The sequence below is a fragment of the Schistocerca piceifrons genome, chromosome 4, assembly GCF_021461385.2.
Source record: "Schistocerca piceifrons isolate TAMUIC-IGC-003096 chromosome 4, iqSchPice1.1, whole genome shotgun sequence".
In the NCBI taxonomy this organism is placed as follows: domain Eukaryota; kingdom Metazoa; phylum Arthropoda; class Insecta; order Orthoptera; family Acrididae; genus Schistocerca; species Schistocerca piceifrons.
Genome location: NC_060141.1, coordinates 512,496,418 through 512,519,311, shown reverse-complemented (window position 1 = coordinate 512,519,311; position 22,894 = coordinate 512,496,418). Strand labels below are relative to the sequence as shown.

The following is a 22,894-nucleotide window of genomic DNA, read 5'->3' as shown; positions in this document are numbered from 1 at the left end:
TGGCATTGTTTTAGCTCTTGTGTTGTTTTACTTGGGTATGGCATCTTTCACACCCACTCCATTGTCTTAAAGCCTGTGAGATAGAGTGATTGTGTGAGTGAATGTGAGTGAGGTGGAGTGTCATTTCATATGTTTCATTCTCACTGTGTGTGACAATTTTAGTGATTTTTATCCGCATCTGTTTCTCTTCAGATGTGTCAGGCAACTGATAACCTCAGTGTTGGGCACTCATACGAGTGTGAGTCAAATGAAAATCTTAAATGCTTTTTTAAGTATTATTTATTGTGCGGAAGTGGTACAAAGCTGTATCACTTTTCAACATAATCTCCCCCATACTCAATGCAAGTCCTCTGCAGTTACAAAGTGCATAAATTCCTTTAGAAAAAAATTCTTTTGGTAGACCACGCAACCACTCGTGCACTGTGTGGCGTACCTCTTCATCAAAATGAAACTTCTTTCCTCCCATTGTGTCTTTGAGTGGTCCAAACATTTGGAAATCACTTGGGGTAAGGTCTGGTGAGTATGGTGGATGAGAAAGACACTCAAAATGCAGGTCTGTGATTGTTGCAACTGTTGTGCGGGCAGTGTGGGGCCTTGCATTGTCATGTTGCAAAAGGACACCTGCTGACAGCAATCTATGTCGCTTTGATTAGATTGCAGGCCACAGATGATTTTTTTGGGAGATCTGTGTTTGACTAGTGACAGTGGTCCCTCTATGCATGTAATCCTCCAAAATGACACCTTTTTCGTCCCAAAATAGAGTCAGCATAACCTTCCCTGCTGATGGTTCTTTTCAAAACTTCTTTGGTTTTGGTGACGAGAAATGCCGCCATTCCTTGTTCTCTCTCTTAGTTTCCGGTTGGTGGAAGTGAACCCAGGTCTTGTCCCCAGTAACGATTCTTGCAAGGAAGCCATCACCTTCTTGTTCAAAGCGCCGAAGTTCTTCACAAGCATCAACATGTCGTTTTCTCATTTCAGGAGTCGACTGCTGTGGTACCCATCTTGCAGACACTTTGTGAAACTGGAGCACATCATGCACAGTGTGGTGTGATGAGCTATGACTAATTTGTAAACATGCTGCAATGTCATTCAGTGTCACTCGGCGGTTTTCCTTCACTATGGCTTCAACTGGTGCAATGTTCTGTGGAGTCACAACTCGTTGTGCCTGACCTGGACGAGGTGCATCTTCCACTGAAGTCACACCATTTGCGAATTTCTTACTCCATTTGTAGACTTGCTGCTGTGACACACATGCATCACCATACTGAGCCTCCATTTGTCGATGAATTTCAATAGGTTTCACACCTTCACTACACAAAAACCGAATAAGAGAATGCTGTTCTTTCCTGGTGCAAGTTGCAAGTGGGGCAGCCATCTTTGTACTGATATTGCGAAGGTATGTGTGCATCTGCAGTATGCTGCCACCTACAGGCCATTCTGCATGCTGTTTGTAGCACACTTACCAACTTACAGGATAACGGTGTGAAATTTCTGTTTGTTATTACAAATTTAAGGTTTTCATTTGACTCACCCTCGTAAAATCAAAACACACACATTGGCAATCTTGTGTCACAGTGGTATAAAAGTGTCAACAGTTATGGCAATTGCTCTTGAATTAATAAACAGTTTACTTTCCTTTTAGGTTTCTGTACCTTAATTCATAGAAAAGAAGTCCATATAGGTTCACTCTGTTGTCCATCTGTCTGTCTGACTGTTCAAAAACCTTTCTCTGGAATGAGCAGACGTATCAAGTTGAAATATGTATATCACGTAAAAGGTCTGACAATGTAAAAAAGGGGACCCTTCCAAGCCAATGAAATCAAAAGATATGGCCATTTATGTGTGTAATTTTGAATCTGGCACACCCATGCATCAAAACCTGCAGGGTACTTTCTGTTGACCTGGGGTCATGAAATTTTGCAAGACGTAAAGTTTCACAAAAAAGGAAAATCATTAATTTGTAATTATATCACGGGAGAAAAATATTTCTTTTGACATTTGTTATCCAACTTCAAAAGTCTTGGAATCCCTGGCACCTATATCTTGTCAGTAACAATGTTGATAATAGGCAAAAATCATTGAGATCCTTTATTCCTGGAATGGTTGAACTGTCTGTATACATAATTAGGTTTGTACAAAACCCTCAGTGCATGACTCCCACTCACACCTAGTCAATTTTGTTCCCATCTGTCTTGTTTTCACTTGACTGTGCCTTATACATCTAGACACAAGTTCAGACATATACAAGTAATTCTCATTACTCGTCTACCTATATACGTGAACAAGTACTCTATACTGGTTTCCACTTCAGTATTACGTATATCTACATATTACTTTAATAATCAGTACTAATACACTCATCAAGTAAATATAGTCCTTTGGTCAATATTGAGATTACTCTGAAGGAATTCCGCTGACTAGTATGCTTCATTTTTAATCCAGATTTCTATCTGCTTAAATTTATAAAAAAGTAGCATTTTTACTGTTTGCGGTAGTTTATTGTACTGTTTTAACCTTTGATGTTCATGACTCTTGTTCAGCAGTTATTGCCTGGAAAGTAGTACGCCTTATGGCAGTTTTTTGTTTTTTGTATTGTGCAGATTTGCATTCAATCCCAGAGTAAATTTCTTTGTTTTCTTTGCTTGGTTTTTACAGAAATCGCTATGGCCCAGTCCTAAGATATATGCGACTGCTTTCTTCTGCCATCTGAATACACAGTTTGACACTGGTGACCTGTAGACAGTTTTGTAAAATCAGTAGAAACTGTTGTCAATTCTGGCACCACTTAGGTCTGTTCAAAAAATTCTGGAACTTTGTCCACGAAATTTTTCTATGCTTACCTTTTCCTTGTTGTGCATGGTCTCCTTTTAAATACTCTCCACAATTGATAACCTCTTCCAAAACCATTTCTACCTCCAGAAGCAGTCTTTGTATGGCTCTTGCTGGATCATGTGAAGTGCCACCTGCTAATTTTCTTTTATCTCACCTATCATTGCAAATTTACTTCCTTTCAACTGGGTTTTAAACTTTGGGGGGAGGGGAGCGGGGAGAAAAAAAAAGGGGGGGGCAAGGTCTGTAGAGTACGGAGGATGAGGCAGCTCACTGATTTTGTTTTTTGTGCATTAGTCATGAACCATCAGGGATGAGTGTGTGGGTGCATTATCATGATGCAAGAGCCAAGAATTGTCTTGCCACATTTCACGCCATTTCCTTCTCACATTTTCTCACAGGCATCGCAACACATCCCAGTGGCACTATTGATTAACAGTTTGTCACTGTGGCACAAATTCATGATGAACTAATCCCTCAAAAGTCAAAGAAAACTATCAGCTTGGCTTTGATGTTTGATCTGACATGATGAGCTTTTTTGGTCTCGGAGAACCTTTCCTGACCCATTGTGAAGAGTGAACCTTGTCTCAACATCATAAGCGTAGGCCCACATCTCATCAGTTATGATTCTCTTAAGAAACATCTCATTCTCATTTGCACAATCCGAAAGCGCTTCGCAAATTGTGAGGCGAAGGTCTTTCTGGTCTTGACTCATGAGCCATGGGATGAATTTGGTGACAATGTGATGCATTCCAAGACACTATGTCAGGATTTCATGACACACTCCAACTGAAATGTCACATTCTTCTCCAATCTCTTGGACAGTCAGTCTTGACATTGCTGACATGAGCACCATCGATAGACGGTGAAGGCATGTTGACTATCAACGAGGGTCATCTTCAACAATTATCTGACCATTTTTAAGCCGTGTGAACCATTCATAACACTGAGTACGGCTTAAGCACTCATCATGATAGGCTTCCTGCATCTTTTGATGTGTCTCTGTAAAGGTTTTCTTGAGTTTCATGCAAAATTTAATATGGTCGCGTTGTTCCTCTACTCTGCCATCTCGAAATTCGCAAACTGTGTGACATAATGTTCTACCCAGTACGGCATAGAACAATAACTAACAGACATACAGCAATGAAACTTCCGGCAGTTGCACATTAAATACAGCAGGCATGTGTGGAGATGCTAACTACATTTTGCTCCAACACAGCATTGGGGCAAAATTACCAGTTTTCTGGAATTTTTCGAACAGATCTCATATTTGAGATTAATGTTAACACTCCACAGTTTGCATGTAAATAATGCGGCTAGTTTGCTGAAGTTATTGTCATCGTCATCTTCATCGTCCTCATCTTCGTTTCCCTTTTACCCAACACCAAGCTGAATTGGGACGTTGGTGATACTTCTCCACTTTACTTTGAGCCATTCTTCATCTGTAATTGTATTCCAGTCAGTGTTTCTTCTTTGTTAACTGGTCATGATCACATCAAACAAACTTGCTATGGGCCTCCTTCCCATTATTTTTGCAACTTGTGCTATGAGTGTGAGCAGTTAATAGTCATCACATACTCTCCTGCCACACTTCTTGAACACTGGAATTATTATTCCTTTTCCCCACTCTTTAGGCATACATTTCTTAGTCCGTAAGCATCTTAGCAATCTACTGTGTAGCCATTGTAGTTCAGTAGATCCAGCTGCCTTTATCATCTCCACGTGTGTTTCGCTTACCCTAGCTATGTACCTTCCCTGTTTTCATCCTCCTAACTGCTAGTTCCACTTCTAATATTGTAGTATCTTAGCTGGAGTCAATGAAATTAATGTAACTTGACTGATTAGTGAGCCTTTAAATTTTCTGTAAATTGCGAGAATGTTCTGCGTAAAGGAAAGACGAGGATAATAATCAGGATAATATGTGAAAGAATGGGTCTATACCCTAATAAAATTTTAGACTAAGATGACCATTAATTATAAAAATGTTATATAACTGCAATTGGCTCATTTATTACAGAGTGAAGACATGAACATGCAACCAAAAATATTTATACTGGTCCAGCCATTGTAACCTAAAGTCCTGTGTAAGGGGGCGACTGCAAAAGGTGGTTGGCTGGAATATGGCTAAGATTGATTCTGCCCTAGACCACTGCGCAATAATGATCTTGCTCTTTTCACAGAACTGAGACTACAAGCTATACATGATATTGTGGAGCAGGCCATTGTATCAATGAGCTCGGGTCCTGAATAGAGTGAAATGGTAGTTGTCTGCAATTCTGTTTTCAGTGCGCAGTGCTGAAGGCGTGAATAACATTTGACACATTATGCAGTGGTGGGGAAGGTGCCTTGCATGCAAAGTGTCATAAGCAAACAAGTAGCGATACAAGGCCATGAATGCGGCAGATGGTCCAGGTCACAATTTTAGTTTTTTCTCTAGGCCACAGGCAGTAGCAGACCACTTGCAAGAGTCTGCAGCTATCAAACACTTCTGTAGTGAACTGGTTGTCAGGTTTTGGTAAGATTCTTGAAAAACTGTTTCTTAGGAGACAGCCTTCTTAAGTAAAGAAATGATAATAAGTGATTCACAACATGGTTTCAGAACTGGCAGATCAGCACAGTCAGCTATTTTCACCATCCTAGATGAAATTCTAGCTGCCGCATATAATAAGCAACATGTTTCTAAGATATTTCTTGACCTTTGTAAAGCTTCCGATGTAATAGATCATGACATCCTGTTGCAGTAGCTAAGAAATACAAGGCCTACAAAACAGGTAGTTCCACTCTTACTTGCACGATCATCAACAAATTGCTCAAATAAAATACAAAGATATAAAAATTCACAAAATTTCTAATTTGTATAGTAATGCACAAAAAAATTAGATATGGAGTCCCTCAAGGGTTAGTCCTTGGGCTCATTCTTTTCATTCTTTATGTTAATAACCTTTCAGAAAAGTCAACTAAAAGGACAACAGTACTTTTTGCAGATCACACAAATATCCTAATTAAGTCATGTGATAGACAGCCTACAAAAAACAGCTACAGATGTAATACAAGATATAACACAGTGTTTCAGTACAAATAAGTTAATGATACATTTTGAAAAAACTGTGTCAGTCAGTTTTTATACTTCACAGAAACTCCATCTGGCAACATCAATTTTTAACGCTGATGGAAAAACTGTCTCATCTGCAAATGTGACAAAATTTTTAGGTATATGTATCCAGATTAACGTGAAACAGGAGACAGCCACTAATAATGTAAATAAAAGGTTGAATCACTTACATGTGCTGTAAGAATCCTCTCACAAAATGCAAGTCGTGCATCAGTGGTCACAATGTACCATCACAGTATCCATTCACTACGGATTGGGAACTCCATATGTAGCACAAAAACATTTAGGCTACAAAAGAAGATTGTTAGAATAACAACACATGCTAAATACAAAGACTTATATAGATCAGTATTTAAAGAGTCTCAGTATACTGCCCCTCCCTCTTATATATATCTATGAAAAAGTAAAATATCTTCAAGTGTAATTGAGATTTCCATTTTCATGATACTAGACTGCCCCCTCCCCATGAACCATGGACCTTGCCGTTGGTGGGGAGGCTTGCATGCCTTAGTGACACAGATAGCTGTACCGTAGGTGCTACCACAATGGAGGGGTATCTGTTGAGAGGCCAGACAAACGTGTGGTTCCTGAAGAGGGGCAGCAGCCTTTTCAGTAGTTGCAGGGGCAACAGTCTGGATGATTGGCTGATCTGGCCTTGTAACAATAACCAAAACGGCCTTGCTGTGCTGGTACTGCGAACGGCTGAAAGCAAGGGGAAACTACAACCGTAATTTTTCCCGAGGGCATGCAGCTTTACTGTATGGTTAAATGATGGTGTCCTCTTGGGTAAAATATTCCAGAGGTAAAATAGTCCCCCATTCGGATCTCCGGGCGGGGACTACTCAGGAGGACGTTGTTATCAGGAGAAAGAAAACTGGTGTTCTATGGGTCGGAACGTGGAATGTCAGATCCCTTAATCAGGCAGGTAGGATAGAAAATTTAAAAAAGGAAATGGATAGGTTAAAGTTAGATATAGTGGGAATTAGTGAAGTTCAGTGGCAGGAGGAACAAGACTTTTGGTCAGGTGAATACAGGGTTATAAATATAAAATCAAATAGGGGTAATGCAGGAGTAGGTTTAATAAAGAATAAAAAAGTAGGAGTGCGGGTAAGCTACTACAGACAGCATAGCAAATGCATTATTGTGGCCAAGATAGATACAAAGCCCATGCCTACCACAGTAGTACAAGTTCATATGCCAACTAGCTCCGCGGATGATTAAGGAATTGATGACATGTATGATGAGATAAAAGAAATCATGCAGATAGTGAAGGGAGGCGAAAATTTAATAGTCACGGGTGACTGGAATTCGATAGTAGGCAAAGGAAGAGAAGGAAACGTAGTAGGTGAATATGGAATGGGGTTGAGGAGTGAAAGAGGAAGCCGCCTGGTAGAATTTTGCACAGAGCACAAATTAATCACTTGGTTTAAGAATCATGAAAGAAGGTTGTATACATGGAAGAACCCTGGAGATAATAAAAGGTATCAGAAGGATTATATAGTGGTAAGACAGAGATTTAGGAACCAGGTTTTAAATTGTAAGACATTTCCAGGGGCAGATGTGGACTCTGACCACAATCTATTGGTTATGAACTGTAGATTGAAACTGAAGAAACTGCAAAAAGATGGGAATTGAAGGAGATGGGATCTCGATAAATTGAAAGAACCAGAGGTTGTAGAGGGGTTCAGGGAGAGCATTAGGGAATGATTGATAAGAAAGGGGGAAAGAAATACAGTAGAAGAAGAATGGGTAGCTTTGAGGGATGAAATAGTGAAAGCACCAGAGGATCAAGTAGGCTAAAAAGACGAGGGCTAATAGAAATCCTTGGGTAACAGAAGAGATATTTAATTTAATTGATGAAAGGAGAAAATACAAAAATGCAGTAAATGAAGCAGGCAAAAAGGAGTACAAACGTCTCAAAAATTAGATTGACAGGAAGTGCAAAGTGGCTAAGCAGGGATGGCTAGAGGACAAATGTAAGGATGTAGAAGCATGTATCACTAGGGGTAAGATAGATACTGCCTACAGGAAAATTAAAGAGAGCTTTGGAGAAAAAAGAACCACTTGCATGAATATCAAGAGCTCAGATGGGAACCCAGTTCTAAGAAAAGAAGGGAAAGCAGAAAGGTGGAAGGAGTATATAGAGTGTCTATACAAGGGCGATGTTCTTGGGGACAATATTATGGAAATGGAAGAGGAGATAGAAGAGAGATGAAATGGGAGATATGATACTGCGTGAAGAGTTTGACAGAGCACTGAAAGACCTAAGTCAAAATAAGGCCGTGGGAGTAGACAACATTCCATTAGAACTACTGATAGCCTTGGGAGAGCCAGTCCTGACAAAACTCTACCATCTGGTGAGCAAGATGTATGAGACAGGTGAAATATCCTCAGACTTCAAGAAGAATATAATAATTCCAATCCCACAGAAAGCAGGTGCTGACAGATGTGAAAATCACCAAACTATCAGTTTAATAAGCCACTGCTGCAAAATAATAATGCGAATTCTTTACAGATTAATGTAAAAACTGGTAGAAGCCGACCTCGGGGAATGTCAGTTTGGATTCCATAGAAATATTGGAACACGTGAGGCAGTACTCCAATTTTAGTTAGTTTTCGCCTTCCACTATCGTTGTCTTCCTTAGATTGCATCTCTTTTATTCCCCCTGTGCATCCATTTCGCCCTTTTCGTACTTTTTACACATATTTGGGTGTAATTTTGTGTAATTTTCGGACGTAATTCTACTTTATTACGTAATTTTTATCATTTTTGCACCACCATGGGTCCTTGCTCCTTCCATCTGTGTCAATACAGAAAAGTTTCCTTATCCCTAGCCAGATCCCAGACCCACATACTGTTCCTGTGTTGTTGCTTGGCTCATGAAATCCCCCCTAATGGCCTTACCATCAAATTACCCATTTCTGGTTGCCACCACTCCTTCCACAATGACCTCCACCTGTTCAGATTCCGCCAATCCTTAGCCCTCACCAACATAGTCCAGCAAAACCATATCAACCAAGCCCAATCCTCCTTGCAGTCCTTCTCTCCATTTGCAAAATTCTGCTGCTATGTAATCCCAAATTGCTGGAAGCCATTCCACTCATTGAAACTATTGCCCTGCAGGAACTTGAGCAACATGCTCAACGCCACCTCAAGAAGCTCTCTATCCTGCTCACTTCCTACTCCCGCCTCAGAGTACCACTGTCCTCCACTTCTACAACAACCTCCCCCACACCCCTTCATAGCTGACAAACCCTTTGTCTCAGACCTACTACACTTACCCCACCCTCCAAAACTACCTCCCACCACCACACGGAACCCAAAACCTAAACAGACCCGCAACACAGTCATGAACCTTTCCTCTAGAAGCTTTAGTCCCACAGAAATATCAGTCCTTTCAAAAGGCCTCACCTGTTGCCCCACTCCCAAATTCAACCATGCAGGATTAGTTAAAGACCTTCTCTCCTTCTGCCGGCCCCTACAGTGGAAACACTTTTTTGCCACCAATCGACCAATCAGATTTAACCAAAGACTAATATTGAACCTTGCCTAACTCAGTTCACTCCTCCAGCCAACCGTGATCCACCCCCACTGCCCCCTGTTAACTTTTGAGGATTTCTTATCATCGAATCTTGCCTCGTCATCATTCTCCAAATCCCTCAACATGCATACTAATCTTACATCTGCAGAAAGAACTGCAGTCCACCATCTAAAAACTGATCCCGATCTTATAATCCTACCTCCAGACAAAGGCTCCACCACCGTTGTTTTGAACTGCAAGGATTACATGGCAGAAGGACTCAAACAGCTGTGAGATACTTCCACCTACAAACCATGCTACAATGATCCCATTCCAGCAGTCCAGCAGGATCTCCAGTCACTACTCAAATCCTTAGGCCCATCCCAGAACAGGGTGTATACGGCCCGGGACATCCGGGAAAAACCCGGGAATTTTTTCGTCCGGGAGAAAACCGTGAAAAACCCGGGAATTCTTTAGAATTCCCAGTTTTTTTTCATTGTTTTAGTTACCAGTTAAATTTTTGTGATTTTGACTGGTAAGGACGAATATTCTAATGAAGGATATTACTGTATCCCACTTCTGCAGAATAATACTGCAGCAACAAAACATGAACAAGAGAAAAAAACAACACGAGAATAAAACTTCAGTTGCAAAGGAAATGCACCGCATACAACAACAAAACGCAGTTCTGATACAAGCGTCTGCCAACGAAAGTTTGTCAAAGGCTTTAGGAAGAATATGCAGTGCTTCCTAACAAAAAATTGCCTCCGATGAGCGGGATGTGACAGCTGTTTACATTAGATTTATTTGAGCAGTTGCAGGCGGGCTCTTGCGCATCCGCAGTTGAGTTGCGTATGGGTAGTACCTTCTCCTGCTTCTGGCTAGCACCACTATCTAAATTGCTCCGGTTTGGAAATATCGTAGATCCGGGGATGATGCACAGAGCAGTCTGAGTTGTAGTGGGGAGGTGGGTAGTCTCTATGTGACCTGTGTTTATGTTCAGTGATTTTGCTATTTCCTCTTCGTTTATTGCTCTCACATTAAATGAAAACAAAACGAATTTCTGTGGCCGAGAGCTACCAAATGAATTAAAATACGCTCACATAATTACGGAAGGCTAAATAAAATGTTGTTAGTTTCAGGTTTTATTTCCATCTTTCTGACAATCAAGCATCGATTGCCTTGCAGAACAATGAAGTTATTTTTGCCAGTTTGCTAAAGAGATTTGGCTTTTATTAATATTTTGCGCTGAGGCAGTCAGTTTATTTGAAACGAAGTGTTTAATTTCACACTGTTGGCTAGTTTCAACTGTTCGCTGCATTTCAAGTGCACGTTTTCCATCTTCTAGCTCATATGACATTATGCCATAAAGAACTAAAGATGAGATAATACAGTACTGGTACTAAAGAAAAATTTACGTCCGAATCTGGACATACAATTGTGCACTTTAAGCCGAATTATGCATTTTAGTATGGTTCACCAAGTTCCGACACTCTTGAAGTATCCTCTTTTGTCTTGTTTCTTTTATGACTTAATGCAAGATCTTTTAATGTTTTACACTTACGGGCTTCCTACGTCATCGTAGCTGAGCAGGCACATTGATGCCTGTTATCTGGCGCTCTCTGGCAACTGCTGAAACGAACCAATTTCTAACAAGTCACAGGAAAATATTGCGAATGGTGGTTTGAAAAGTGTTACTTTGTTACTTTCAAAGCAAATTTCCTTTTACGCAAGATGAACTATGTACGATGAATTTCTTAAATCACAGAGCGTTTGACTCTCATTTAAAAATCAACTCTTTGAGGACGACCATCTAGAAGAATTTAGAGCCCAGAAGATCAGACATTTACGTCTTTATTAAAAATTTTACTGGCACGTTTGTGTGATGTATCTTAAAGTGTAACACGCGCAAAAAGGTCAGCATTATATGTAGAAGCTTAGCTTCTCTTGCAGCTTATTAATCTTAGAGACCAATATTATTTGTGAAAGCTTTCAACACTATGTATATTAATTTAAACCATTAACTTTTCCTTTTTATGTGTTTGTGCTACTGAAGAGTGATCTTGCTGTTGGTTGGCTACGTCGCGTGTTCTATGCTGTCATCAGCTGGCGAGATCAAGTGTCTAAAGTGCCGGCAAATTCTACGTCTGTGTAGAAAACCATAAACATTCTAAGGATTGATAAGTTTTACAGTGCCGAGGAAAAGTATACTGTTACTTAACACCGAAAAAGTGTATTTTCACCTGGGAGAAAGTGTATTTTCAACTGGGAAATCCGGGGAAAATCCGGGAATTTTTTTTCCTTGTCCGTGTATACACCCTGCAGAACCTCTCCCCAGAGTCCATCTCCCTACTTACCCCTACCACTCCCCACACTCCCACCTTCTACATGCTTCCTAAAGTCCATTAACCTAACCACCCAGGAGGCCCCATTGTGGCTGCTTACTGTGCCCCCACTGCGAGAATCTCTGCTCTCGTAGACCAACACCTTCAACCTATTACCCGGAATCTATCCTCCTATATAAAAGATACCAACCATTTCCTCAACCAACTCTCCACAGTTCCTTTCCCTTTACCACACGGTGTCCTGCTCGTCACTATTGATGCCACCTCCCTGTATACTAACATTCCTAATGCACATGTCCTTACTGCTATTGAACACTACCTTTCCAGACGCCCTATGGATCCCAAACCAACAACCTCCTTCCTAGTCTCCATGACCAACTATATCCTCTCCCACAATTACTTCTCCTTTGAAGGCATTACCTACAAACAAATCTGCAGTGCGGCTATGGGCACCTCCCCCCCCCTTCAATGCACTATCCTATGCCAACCTATTCATGGGCCATCTAGGGGAATCCTTCCTAAAAACCCAGAATCCTAACCCCGTCACCTGGTTCAGATTCATTGAAGACATCTTTGCTATTTGGATTGAAGGTAAGGACACCTTATTCACATTCCTCCAGAATCTCAACAACTTTTCCACCATTTGCTTCACCTGGTCGTACTCAACCCAACAAGTCACCTTCCTGGAGGTTGACCTCCACCTCAGAGATGGCTGCATCAGTACTTCCATCCATATCAAACCTACTAACCACCAGCAATACCTCCGTTTGACAGCTGCCACCCATTACATACCAAGAAGTCCCGTGCATCCAGCCTAGCCACCCATGGTCATCACATCTGCAGTGATGAGCAGTCCTCTAAATATACCAAGGGGCTCACTGAAGCCTTCACTGGCTGTAATTATCCTCCCATCCTTGTACAAAAACAAATCTCCTGTGCTTTATCTTTCTAGTCTCTCACCACCTCCCAAAGTCCCACAGTCCGGTCACAGAGGAGCATTCCCCTTGATAACTCAGTACCGTCCGGGACTAGAGCAACTGAATTACATTCTCCACCAGGGTTTCGATTACCTCTCGTCATGCCCTGAAATGAGAAATATCCTACCCACTGTCCTTCCCACCCCTTCTGCCATGGTATTCCGCCGTCCACCGAACCTACACAATATACTCATCCATCCTTACACAACCCCTGCTCCCAATCCCTTACCTCATGGCTCATACACCTCCCCACCTACTCCACTCTGGTCACTAACATCATCTATCACGTCAAAGGCAGGGCTACCTGTGAAACCAGACATGTGATTTACAAGGTAAGCTGCAACCACTGTGCTGCATTCTCTGTAGGCATGACAGCAAACAAGCTTTCTGTCCGCATGAACGGCCACTGACAAAACTGTGATCAAAAAACAAGTGGACCACCCTGTTGCTGAATACGCTGCCTAACATGATACCCCTCATCTCAATCACTGCTTCACAGCCTGTTCTGTATGGATCCTTCCCCCAACACCAGCTTTTCTGACTTGGGCAGGTGGGAACTTTCCCTGCAATACATCCTACGTTCCCGTAACCCTCTTGGACTCAACCTTTGTTAGTCACTGTCCTCCCCCATCCAGCCCCCTCCCTGTTCCCATTCCAGCACTACACAGCCGTCATTTCACCGCCACACCCAGACCCAGTCTTTTAATTTATTTTTATTTCTCTCCTTTCCGCTACTTATTCGCTCCCCTATCCGCACCTTCTCTCCTGCCCTCTGTCTAAACTGAAACACTTCACTGTCTGCCACTCTCACCATACTATCCCTCCCCCTTCCCGTCCCAGCCTCCTCCTTACCCCCACCCAGTCGCCACTCCCATCATGCACTGGTGCTGCTGCTTGCTGTGTAGTTTCAGCTCTCTGAGACTGCAGACGTATGTGCAAGTTGCGTTTGTGTGTGTGTGTGTGTGTGTGTGTGTGTCTACTGCTGACAAAAGCCTTAATGGCCGAAAGCTATGACTGTGTAAATCTTTTTATTGTGCCTATCGCGACTCATCATCTCCGCTATATGGTGAATAGCAACTTTCCTTCTCTGGTATTGAGGTAAAAATGATATTTTTCAAAAATCATTGCTCCTCAATAATGCATATCTCTAAAAATGTTGGGAATTTGACAGATAAATATAGACAATTAGACATGAAATTCAAGTATGTTTCATTTTTATTTTGAATATTTTTTCTAAAGTGCACCATTTCTGAGATATAAATGTAAAATGAAAAATAGGACCTTTCCATCTTTTAGTATGTTTGCCTCCTAACTACTCCTAACAAAGTCCTGAAGTCAAAAATTCTCACATGTTCCATGCATATTTTGTGCACTTACTGATTGGATTAATTAAAAATTCCTGAAGGAAGTCAAAATTGCACTCAGTTCGGTGCTAGAGTTGAAAGCAGCAATGTGTTAGTTTCTCTCTAAAATGTGTTGGGCTGTGCCATGTTAATGCTCATTCTACATTTACTGCATCTTGTCCTCTATTTTTTTCTGGTCCATTATTTTCACTGTATATCTATGCATACAATTTGATGTCACACTTCGTGTGTTGTTATAACATCTTGGTAGTACTTCAAAAATTATGCAGTGCCACTAGTGGTCCATTAATGAATACAAATGTGTGGTACAGTCTGCATAGAAAAAGGCAGGGAGTAGGTTACAGTGCCAGTTTGCTCTCTCTGTCTGTCTATCTGTCTGTTATCTTAGTCCTATACAACTTGCTTTATATTTGTTCTTAAAGCATTTAGCAGTGATGGTGTGGTATGTTCCACTTAGGGGTGTTGTTCTGTTTGTAATTTCACTTGAAAAGTTGGCACAAAAACATGCATGATCATACGAGTTCTCTGTCTAATAAAATTGTGAGCAAAAGTGTGGTAAACCAAAAACCATTGCTAATTGTTCTGTTCACATTTCACAACACATATGACAGACAGAAATAATGTAATGGTTGTATTGGCTACTCTCTCTCTCTCTCTCTCTCTCTCTCTCTCTCTCTCTCTCTCGTTACAGCACATCTCATTCACCCTCATATATCCACAAGTCACTGATTATAGATAAGTTCATGCCATACAATGTTCCTTGATGTGGTTGTGAATGCTGTCAGAAATTTGTTTGAAAGTCTTTCATTATTTTCTTACCAATGAGAACTCATTTGAGAGCTTATTTTTATGGACTTCCTTTCAGCATCCTACATAACTGTCACAAAGTATTCTTCAAGCAACTATCCAGCTGGTTATTGTGCGGTGTTCTAGAATGTGGTGATGAATTTCTCATAAAGCAGCAAAAGAAAGAAGATACTGTTCCATCACAGTCCTCACTGGGAACTGAAACCTTTGTGTCGGTATGTAACTGAATTCTTTTAGTTCATACTGATTCTGTTATTTAAGAACATGATATAGATATATTAAAAAATCTACTCATGAAGTGGCAGCAAGAGAAAAGACACAAAAGATGTGAAAACATGTGAGCTTTCAGAGCCAGTGGCTCCTCCTCCTGGCAGGAGGGTTGAAGGGAAAGAAAAAGGTTACTGGACAGGATGAGAAGGAAAGCCTCCCTTCGACCTTTCTGCAAGGAGGACGAGCTTCTAGCTCTTAAAGCTCACATGTTTCAAAGTCTTTTTCATATGATTTTGTTGTTTGATTGATTTAGCCTTTTTTGTCCATGAAGATCTAAATTAACTGAGCCTCGAAAATATTTTCTGCATCAAGGAGAGAAACTACTTGAAATCTTTGTAGTTCTGCCACTATTATGGATATAAGGACAACACTTTTGAAAACTTTAGTTCCTGCTTCAATAAGAAACTGTTAAATAGCTCTTTAAAAAAGGTTTGCACCTCTGTTCAAATTCAATAAGTATTCAGAGATTCTTGGTTTTTAGCTGCACACACATTTTTTCTATGCTTCTAAATGGATAATGTTGCAAAAATATATGTAATAGTTATGTTCTATTATTAGTTATCACCTCAGAAACTCATTTTACTCGCTTTTCCCTAAAACATTGAGCAAATTATTCTTTCCTCTTTTTTTCCAATTTTTAATCTTTTGTGTGTGTGTGTGTGTGTGTGTGTGTGTGTGTGTCTTATAGATAGGAATTAAGTATGGATAGACAAAAATTATTTGTTACTGCAAATCGAGAGTACCACTTTGCAGGAAACAATCCATTACTCCCTTTCATTCCTTTATCAAATGCATATAACCTCAGTACCCATGGGTATGTCTTTCACAATGAAAAGTAAGAGTTAAATTCTACCAGACTATCTTAGAAACTGGTTTCTTCTGGCATTTATTACCGTGAGGACAACAGACTTGTTGCCATTGTGAGCAAGAAAACAACTAGTACTCCCGTTATCATCCAGTCTTTGAAGAACTCAACCATATCCTTCACATGGATTTTACTACTGCCAACTGAAATAAGGAATATGATACTCAAAGCTGCCCCCCCCCCCCCCCTCCCCTCTCCTTTCTCTTAAAAGTCCTGTTATTCTATTGCCTATGCAACCCATGAAAAATTATAGCCTTATGCCACCCCAGTGATAATTCCCCTGTGGATGATTAAGGTGCAGAACTTGTTCTGTACAACTACTGCCATTTCTTTTTGCAACTGTTCATGGGCATTTTCTATCTGACCAAAGAAAGAGCCATTGTGAAAGCTCTTGGGTGTGTGGTATCTACCAATTGTACTGTAACTACTGTACAGCAACTAAGCAGTTGCTTCTTTGCAAAAATTGCCACTGCCAAACTGGGGTTACATTTAAACTCAACAATCTGCATGCTGAACTTCTTGCACACCACATCATCTTTAACTTCAGTAACTGCAACTGCTTCAATGCAAGTGTCATTTGAATTCTGCTGCCCACTCCTGCACTTCTATCAAAGTACCTCTAACTTCCACAGCTGGTAACAGTTCCTTCAGCATGTCCTCCATTCTCACAACCCACAACCGACCTTTCTACTAGTCTCCATCCTTTGGTACAATTTCTCAGTCAATTTTCCTCACCGTTTTCTGTCTTGTCAGTTTTTACCCCATTCATGCTCTGTTTAAAAGTTTTTCTTCACTTTCTCCTGTACATTCTCTCTCTCTCTCTCTCTCTCTCTCTCTCTCCCCCTCCCTCCCTCCCCCCCCTCTCTCTCTCTCTCTCTCTCTCTCCCTCCCTCCCTCCCCCCCTCCCTCCCTCCCTCCCTCCCTCCCCCCCCCCCCCCTCTCTCTCTCTCTCTCTCTCTCTCTCTCTCTCTCTCTCTCGCTCCCCGCCCCCCCTCCCACTTTCTCAGTTTTGTGATTGTTACTCTATTTAATCCTCATTTTGCTGCTGAAAGGCACTGCCACCCAGTACTTCTCTATCCTGAGGACTGCATTTTTGGGTGCATGTCTGAGTGTGGCTGATAGTGTCTGACAGTCAGAGGCTAGTGAAATTTCAATGTTGTTATGGGTGTCCAAGTGCCATACATCAGTCAAATGCAGGTGGGTCATTGCCTTTCCTAATTTTTGTTCATTATACCACTCTGAAATTTCCAGTACTGTCATAGTATACTTTTAAAAATTTTATTAAAGTTTAATTTTATAACACTTGAGATATTTGTGTATTGAAAGTGCATTATGTATCAGATTACATTTTACTTTCTACATTATACATAACACTAATGAAGTGTTAAGAATAGTTATTGTTTTCTTGGTAATAATACAGAAGTGGTTACTGTAACATTGACAATGTGTTTCTATTGTGTTGTCCAGCAACTGAGATGTATAATTTTTTATTAATTCTGTAATGATTTCTAACAGTTCTGACTTTAACGTATTACTTATTTACAGAGGAATGAGAGTCTGGTTAAGTATCCCACATATAATGACTATTTTATTGACTTCAGTGTTGTGCCTCCGTATATCTCAATATCATCTGCATACAAAATTTTGTTCATTGGACAAACAATTCTTATGTTCAGAAGTGATCCTCGAGAAAAGAAAGGTAATGTTTTGTAGTTTCGGTACCATAGTTACATTGTCTCATAATTTAGCATTTTGTATGCCAATAATTATCTTTGCAGTTAAGAAACACAAGAGTGTTGCCACCATTTGGGGTGACAGGGAAAATGAGTTTTGTTTCAAGTTGAAAGAGCTGCAGGCGATGGATACCTTCAATGTCTCACAGTTTGAAAATACGATTGAGGAAATTCGGCTTTGTGTTACCGAGGTTAGTGCTGTTTCTTTTAGGTTACATGTGTTTGTACCAAAAATAATTCACTTGAAAGATGCAAAGAATGAATTTTGTACTTACACTTGTGATGAGTTACCACATTTTTGTTCTGTATGTGAAAGCGGTGTGAACATGCATCTTTGTACTCCTCGTACTGCTAATGTGGTTAAACAGAGTTAATTCACTAGGATTAGGAGGAGGGAGGGCCCCATGGAGCATTGACCTAGAAGCCAAAATTGTCAAAAAAGTGTGTGTGTGTGTGTGTGTGTAAAAATCAGTCTCTTACAGTTAATATGATCACCAGTAGAAGAAATCAAGTGCTACCAGAGAACCTTTCTGCAATGTGGCACTGAAACAAGGGGGTTTGAATAGTGCATCTAACCTACATAGGGGCTGAAATAAGTTTCTTCTGCTTTATGTCAAAAGCTGCTGCGTGTTCATCAAATCTAGTTGCGAAACCTTATGTTTGATATGGTACTGCTTAAGATTTTATGTTTGGTGATAGTTTGTGCAAAATCTGTGCTGTGGTGTCACAGAGGTGTGGGATTACCAGTAGGCATGACTGTCTTTGTCTATTCTGAAGTATGTTTCTGTGATAGAGGTTGCGGTGGAAGTCATCAGTTTTACATATTGTACAGTGAGGTAGAGCAGTCTGACTAGTGCTTTTATTTATTTATTTTTATCTGCTGAATATACAGGTTATTAAAAACAAGAGTATTCCATATTTTGAGAGTGGTGGTATGGACAAAAACAAGAAAGAAAAAACCAGTAAAGATAGGCTCTAAAACTAAAAGCTACGAGGGCTATCCACAAAGTACATTATATTTTGGAATTAAAAATAAATAAAGTATTGGAAATTTTTTTAATTATATACAGATGAAAATCACACTTAAATACTACTTTTCTACATAGTTGTCATTGAAATTAAGGCACTTATTGTAGCGATGGACATGCTTGGAAATTCCTTCGCCGTAAAATTTGGCCGCCTGCGCCTTCAACCACGTGGTTACCTCTTCTTGAAGCTGTGCGTCGTCATCAAAACGCTGCATAGCCAACCACTTCTTCATTGCTGGGAATAAGCGGAAGTCACTCGGTGCCAGGTCGGGACTGTACGGCGGATGAAGAAACAACTCCCACTTAAAATATTCGAGAACTTCATGAGTGGCATTTGCCGTGTGGGCCCGGGCGTTGTCGTGAATCAGCAAGATCTTTGAGCCCAACTTCCCCCAGCACTTGTTTTGTATTGCTCTTCTGAGGTTGTGCAGAGTTTGGCAATACCTTTGAGAGTTTATTGTAGTGCCTCTTTCCAGGAAATCCACAAAAATCACACCTTTTCTGTCCCAAAAGAAGAGGTAACCACGTGGTTAAAGGCGCAGGCGCTGAATTTTACGACGAAGAAATTTCCAAGCTCGTCCATCGCTACGATAAGTGCCTTAATTTAAATGGCAACTATGTAGAAAAGTAGTATTTAAGTGTGGCTTTCATCTGTATATAATAAAAAAAATTTCCAATACTTTATTTATTTTTAATTCCAAAACATAATGTACTTTGTGGATAGCCCTCGTATAAGCCTTCATTCATCTTTGCTACTGTGAAACACATCTCTTCTGCTATATGAACAACTTAGAGTGCAGTAAACAAACAAGGAAACAATCTCAGAGAAAATGGGCTGGTACTATATCATACGTGAACCACATCTCCACCCACTGTTGAAAAGGTACTTTCTCTAGCAGGACAGGGACATTCTTTTGAAGACACTGGAGATACCTTTGGCTAGCCAACCTGTTTGGTAGTGTGGAAGTTCCTTTTAGCCTCTTGCCAATAATTACTGTCAATACATTAACCAAAAATTGGTGCTGATGCCTTGCTTCTTAAACCGCATGTGGCTTTCGCATATCAGTTCACACATGTTTGTTATGAAAATTGAGAATTTGTCCTTACATGAAACCAGTCTCATCTGTGGACAGTCTCCATTCTGAAAAGTGGATCTACATCATCTCTCTGTAACAGCCATTGACAGAACTGCTTGCAGCAGGCTTATCGTATAGCTGAGGACCTTGGACACACCCTATGTTATATGAGTATAACAAGGATTGGCCCAATAGTGCTGAAATTCTGCCACTTACACTAGTTCCAGGATCTTCTTCCATTCATTGAAATACTTGCTCCTCTACAACAGGAGTATGAATGTTGTGAGGTCTGCCACAATACTCTGTTGATGGAGCCATAGAGCAAGAGTGTGTTAGTCATGGGAAAAGATAGTTGAATAATGGTGCAGTTTGTACCCTGTGTTCTGGTTATTTTTCAGCATACAGGACATGGAGTTGATGGTTGCTTCCATTTGCGAAACCATAACATAAGGTCATGTCTGCCATTTCCCATGTGTAATAATAGGCTTCCATTACACTGGTAAGCACAAAGATAAAACCACAATGTAATAGCATTTCACAAAATTATCAGAGAACAAGCTGGTTCCATTAGAACTAATGTATATGCTGCACTTATCCAGAAGTATGAATATGGTTTACAATAACAACACTACTGGATGTTTGCTGCATGCTGTATCCATGGACAACAACAGAAGAACGTATCTTCATTTGTTTATTGCATTCTGTAGGTTGTTTGTATTAACAAAGAGCATGTAGTAGAAGTGCTTTACGTAATGAAGATGAACAAATGCTCATAGTTCTTAAGGCTCATGTTTACTGGATGTTTTCTTCCTTGTTTTGGTCCATACTATCACCTCTCGAAATATGGAATACTTTTTGTTGACACCTTGTATAAGGAGAGTATTTATCTGATTATATTATCTCTCTTAAAGCAGCAAGTTTGTGTACCTGTGGGTGATACAAACTGTTATGCATTTTGGAATTTGTTGCTGTTATTTGTGGGCTTCTATCAGTTTAATAATTTTCAACTTCAGGTCACTTGTCAAATTTTTTTAAGTACCTTGTATTCCATATTTAATGTAGTTGTTATTTACAGTGAACAAATTATAATGCAGACTGGTCTTACTTTCTTTTCCTCCGATCAGAATGACACCACGTCAAAATATTTGGTAAAATAAGAAGACTGTATGGGCTCCTTTCCGTGGGTATATCATTGGCTGTATACATCTTTTACCTACGAATTTAAGTGAATTACATGTTAGTACTGGTTTCATTAGGTTTAGACGTTCATTTATGGCTCTTCATAAAGCATTTTTATGCTTGGCCAGACACATGCCAATATTTTAATTGGATTTTGCAGGTTCATTTGAAAATAAATTTTCTGTATAATGTATCAAATTACAGTAATTGTGCGCATAGAGAATAGGTTTTGAAAATATAATGCTGAATAAAATTATTTTCTTTTAAGCCGCATAATTTTGAAAAAATTCTAGAGCTTTAACAGCTGTCTCTGCCATTGTCACCAGGAGTAAAAACTAGTGATTGATGGGACTGGAAATATGTTCTGCTTATATACAAGTGTGAGAGCAGCATCTGGGACTAGGGGAGATCTGAAGTGACTCATGGATCAAGTGATGTCAAGTGGCGTGAGGAACTGGTGCCCATCTGAAACTGCTGCTCTTGCCTCTCTACGAGGGTTAACAGGGCGCATATGCCCTGTGACAACCAGTATATTCAGGAAAAATGCAGGAATTTTTTCATTTGAGAAGAACCTAGGATTTTCATTGAATTATGGGAATTTTTCATTGTTTTAGTTTTCAGTGAAATTTCTGTATTTTGATTGTAAGAACTGATAGTCTAACAAAGAATGTTACTTTAGCTCTCTGCTGCATAATAATACTGCAGCAGTAAAACATAAACAAGAGAAAAATGCCAAAATAAAACATTATTGCCAAACTGAATGTGCCATTTACAACAAAACACAGTGCTGCAGGCATGTGCCGGCAGCAAAATGTAAGGCTTTAGGATGAAGACTATGCAATACTTCATAACAAAACCTACCTTTTGATGAGTGTGATTTCACAACTGTTGACATTTCTAACAGGTCGCAGGAAAATATTGCAAAAGGTGGTTTGAGAAGCGTCACTTTCCAAGTAAATATCCTTTTATGCAACATGAATTATGTTACGTGTGAGAATATGCGATGAATTTCTTAAATCATGGTGCATTTGTCTGTCATTTGTAACTTTAATACCTTGAGAACCAGCCACTTAAAAAAATTTTGAGCCCAGAAGACCAGCCATTAACGCCTTTATTTAAAATTTTGTGTGCTGTTTGTGTTTGATATATCTTAGAGGATAAACAGGCTAAAAAAGACCATGGTTCAAGATTAGTTTTTCAGATTTATTTCAGTTCTTTCATAGATTACAAATTATGTAATAATGATGGCAAAAAGTATAATTGCCCATAAAAATGTGAGGTGAGTTTTTGAGCAATTTCATATTTCTATGGAAAAGTCAAAGTGCTTGAAAGAACATGTATTCAGCCAGGTAACCCACAAAAATATTTGATGCAAGGCAGTGAAATTTATAGTGGTGCTTGTCAGAAGTATTCAGCTGCTACAGTTTAAGCTGTGCTCGTAGGGTCCTGCCTAAACGTGCACTCTGAGGGAGGGGGAGGGGGACAGGGGGGAGGGGTGACAGCATAAATATTTTTGGTGACCAATATTATATGTGAAAGCTTGGCTTTTCTTGTGAATATATTATACTATATAGTGGAGCTGTTGAGTCACAGACAGGCACAACAAAGAGACTACTAAATGCTTAAACTTTCAGCCATGAGGCCGTCTTCTGAAATAGACAATCTCACACACACACACACACACACACACACACACACACACACACACACACACACACAGACCATTGTCTCTGGCTGCCTGGGCCAGACTGGGTCATGTCATATATATATAAAATCATCTAAGGTCCA

The 22,894-nt window shown here is 40.1% G+C and overlaps 1 protein-coding gene across 1 annotated transcript in view; it reads left to right on the top strand.

Annotated features, from left to right (window-relative positions):
- Window positions 1-22,894, top strand: part of LOC124794797 (gamma-tubulin complex component 4) — a 164,905-nt gene that overhangs the window by 71,182 nt on the left and 70,829 nt on the right. Inside the window, exons 5-7 of the mRNA XM_047258454.1 lie at window positions 15,014-15,170; window positions 17,636-17,789; window positions 17,869-18,014. Coding sequence (XP_047114410.1) covers window positions 15,014-15,170; window positions 17,636-17,789; window positions 17,869-18,014 — 457 coding nt within the window. The remainder of the gene's footprint in view (window positions 1-15,013; window positions 15,171-17,635; window positions 17,790-17,868; window positions 18,015-22,894) is intronic.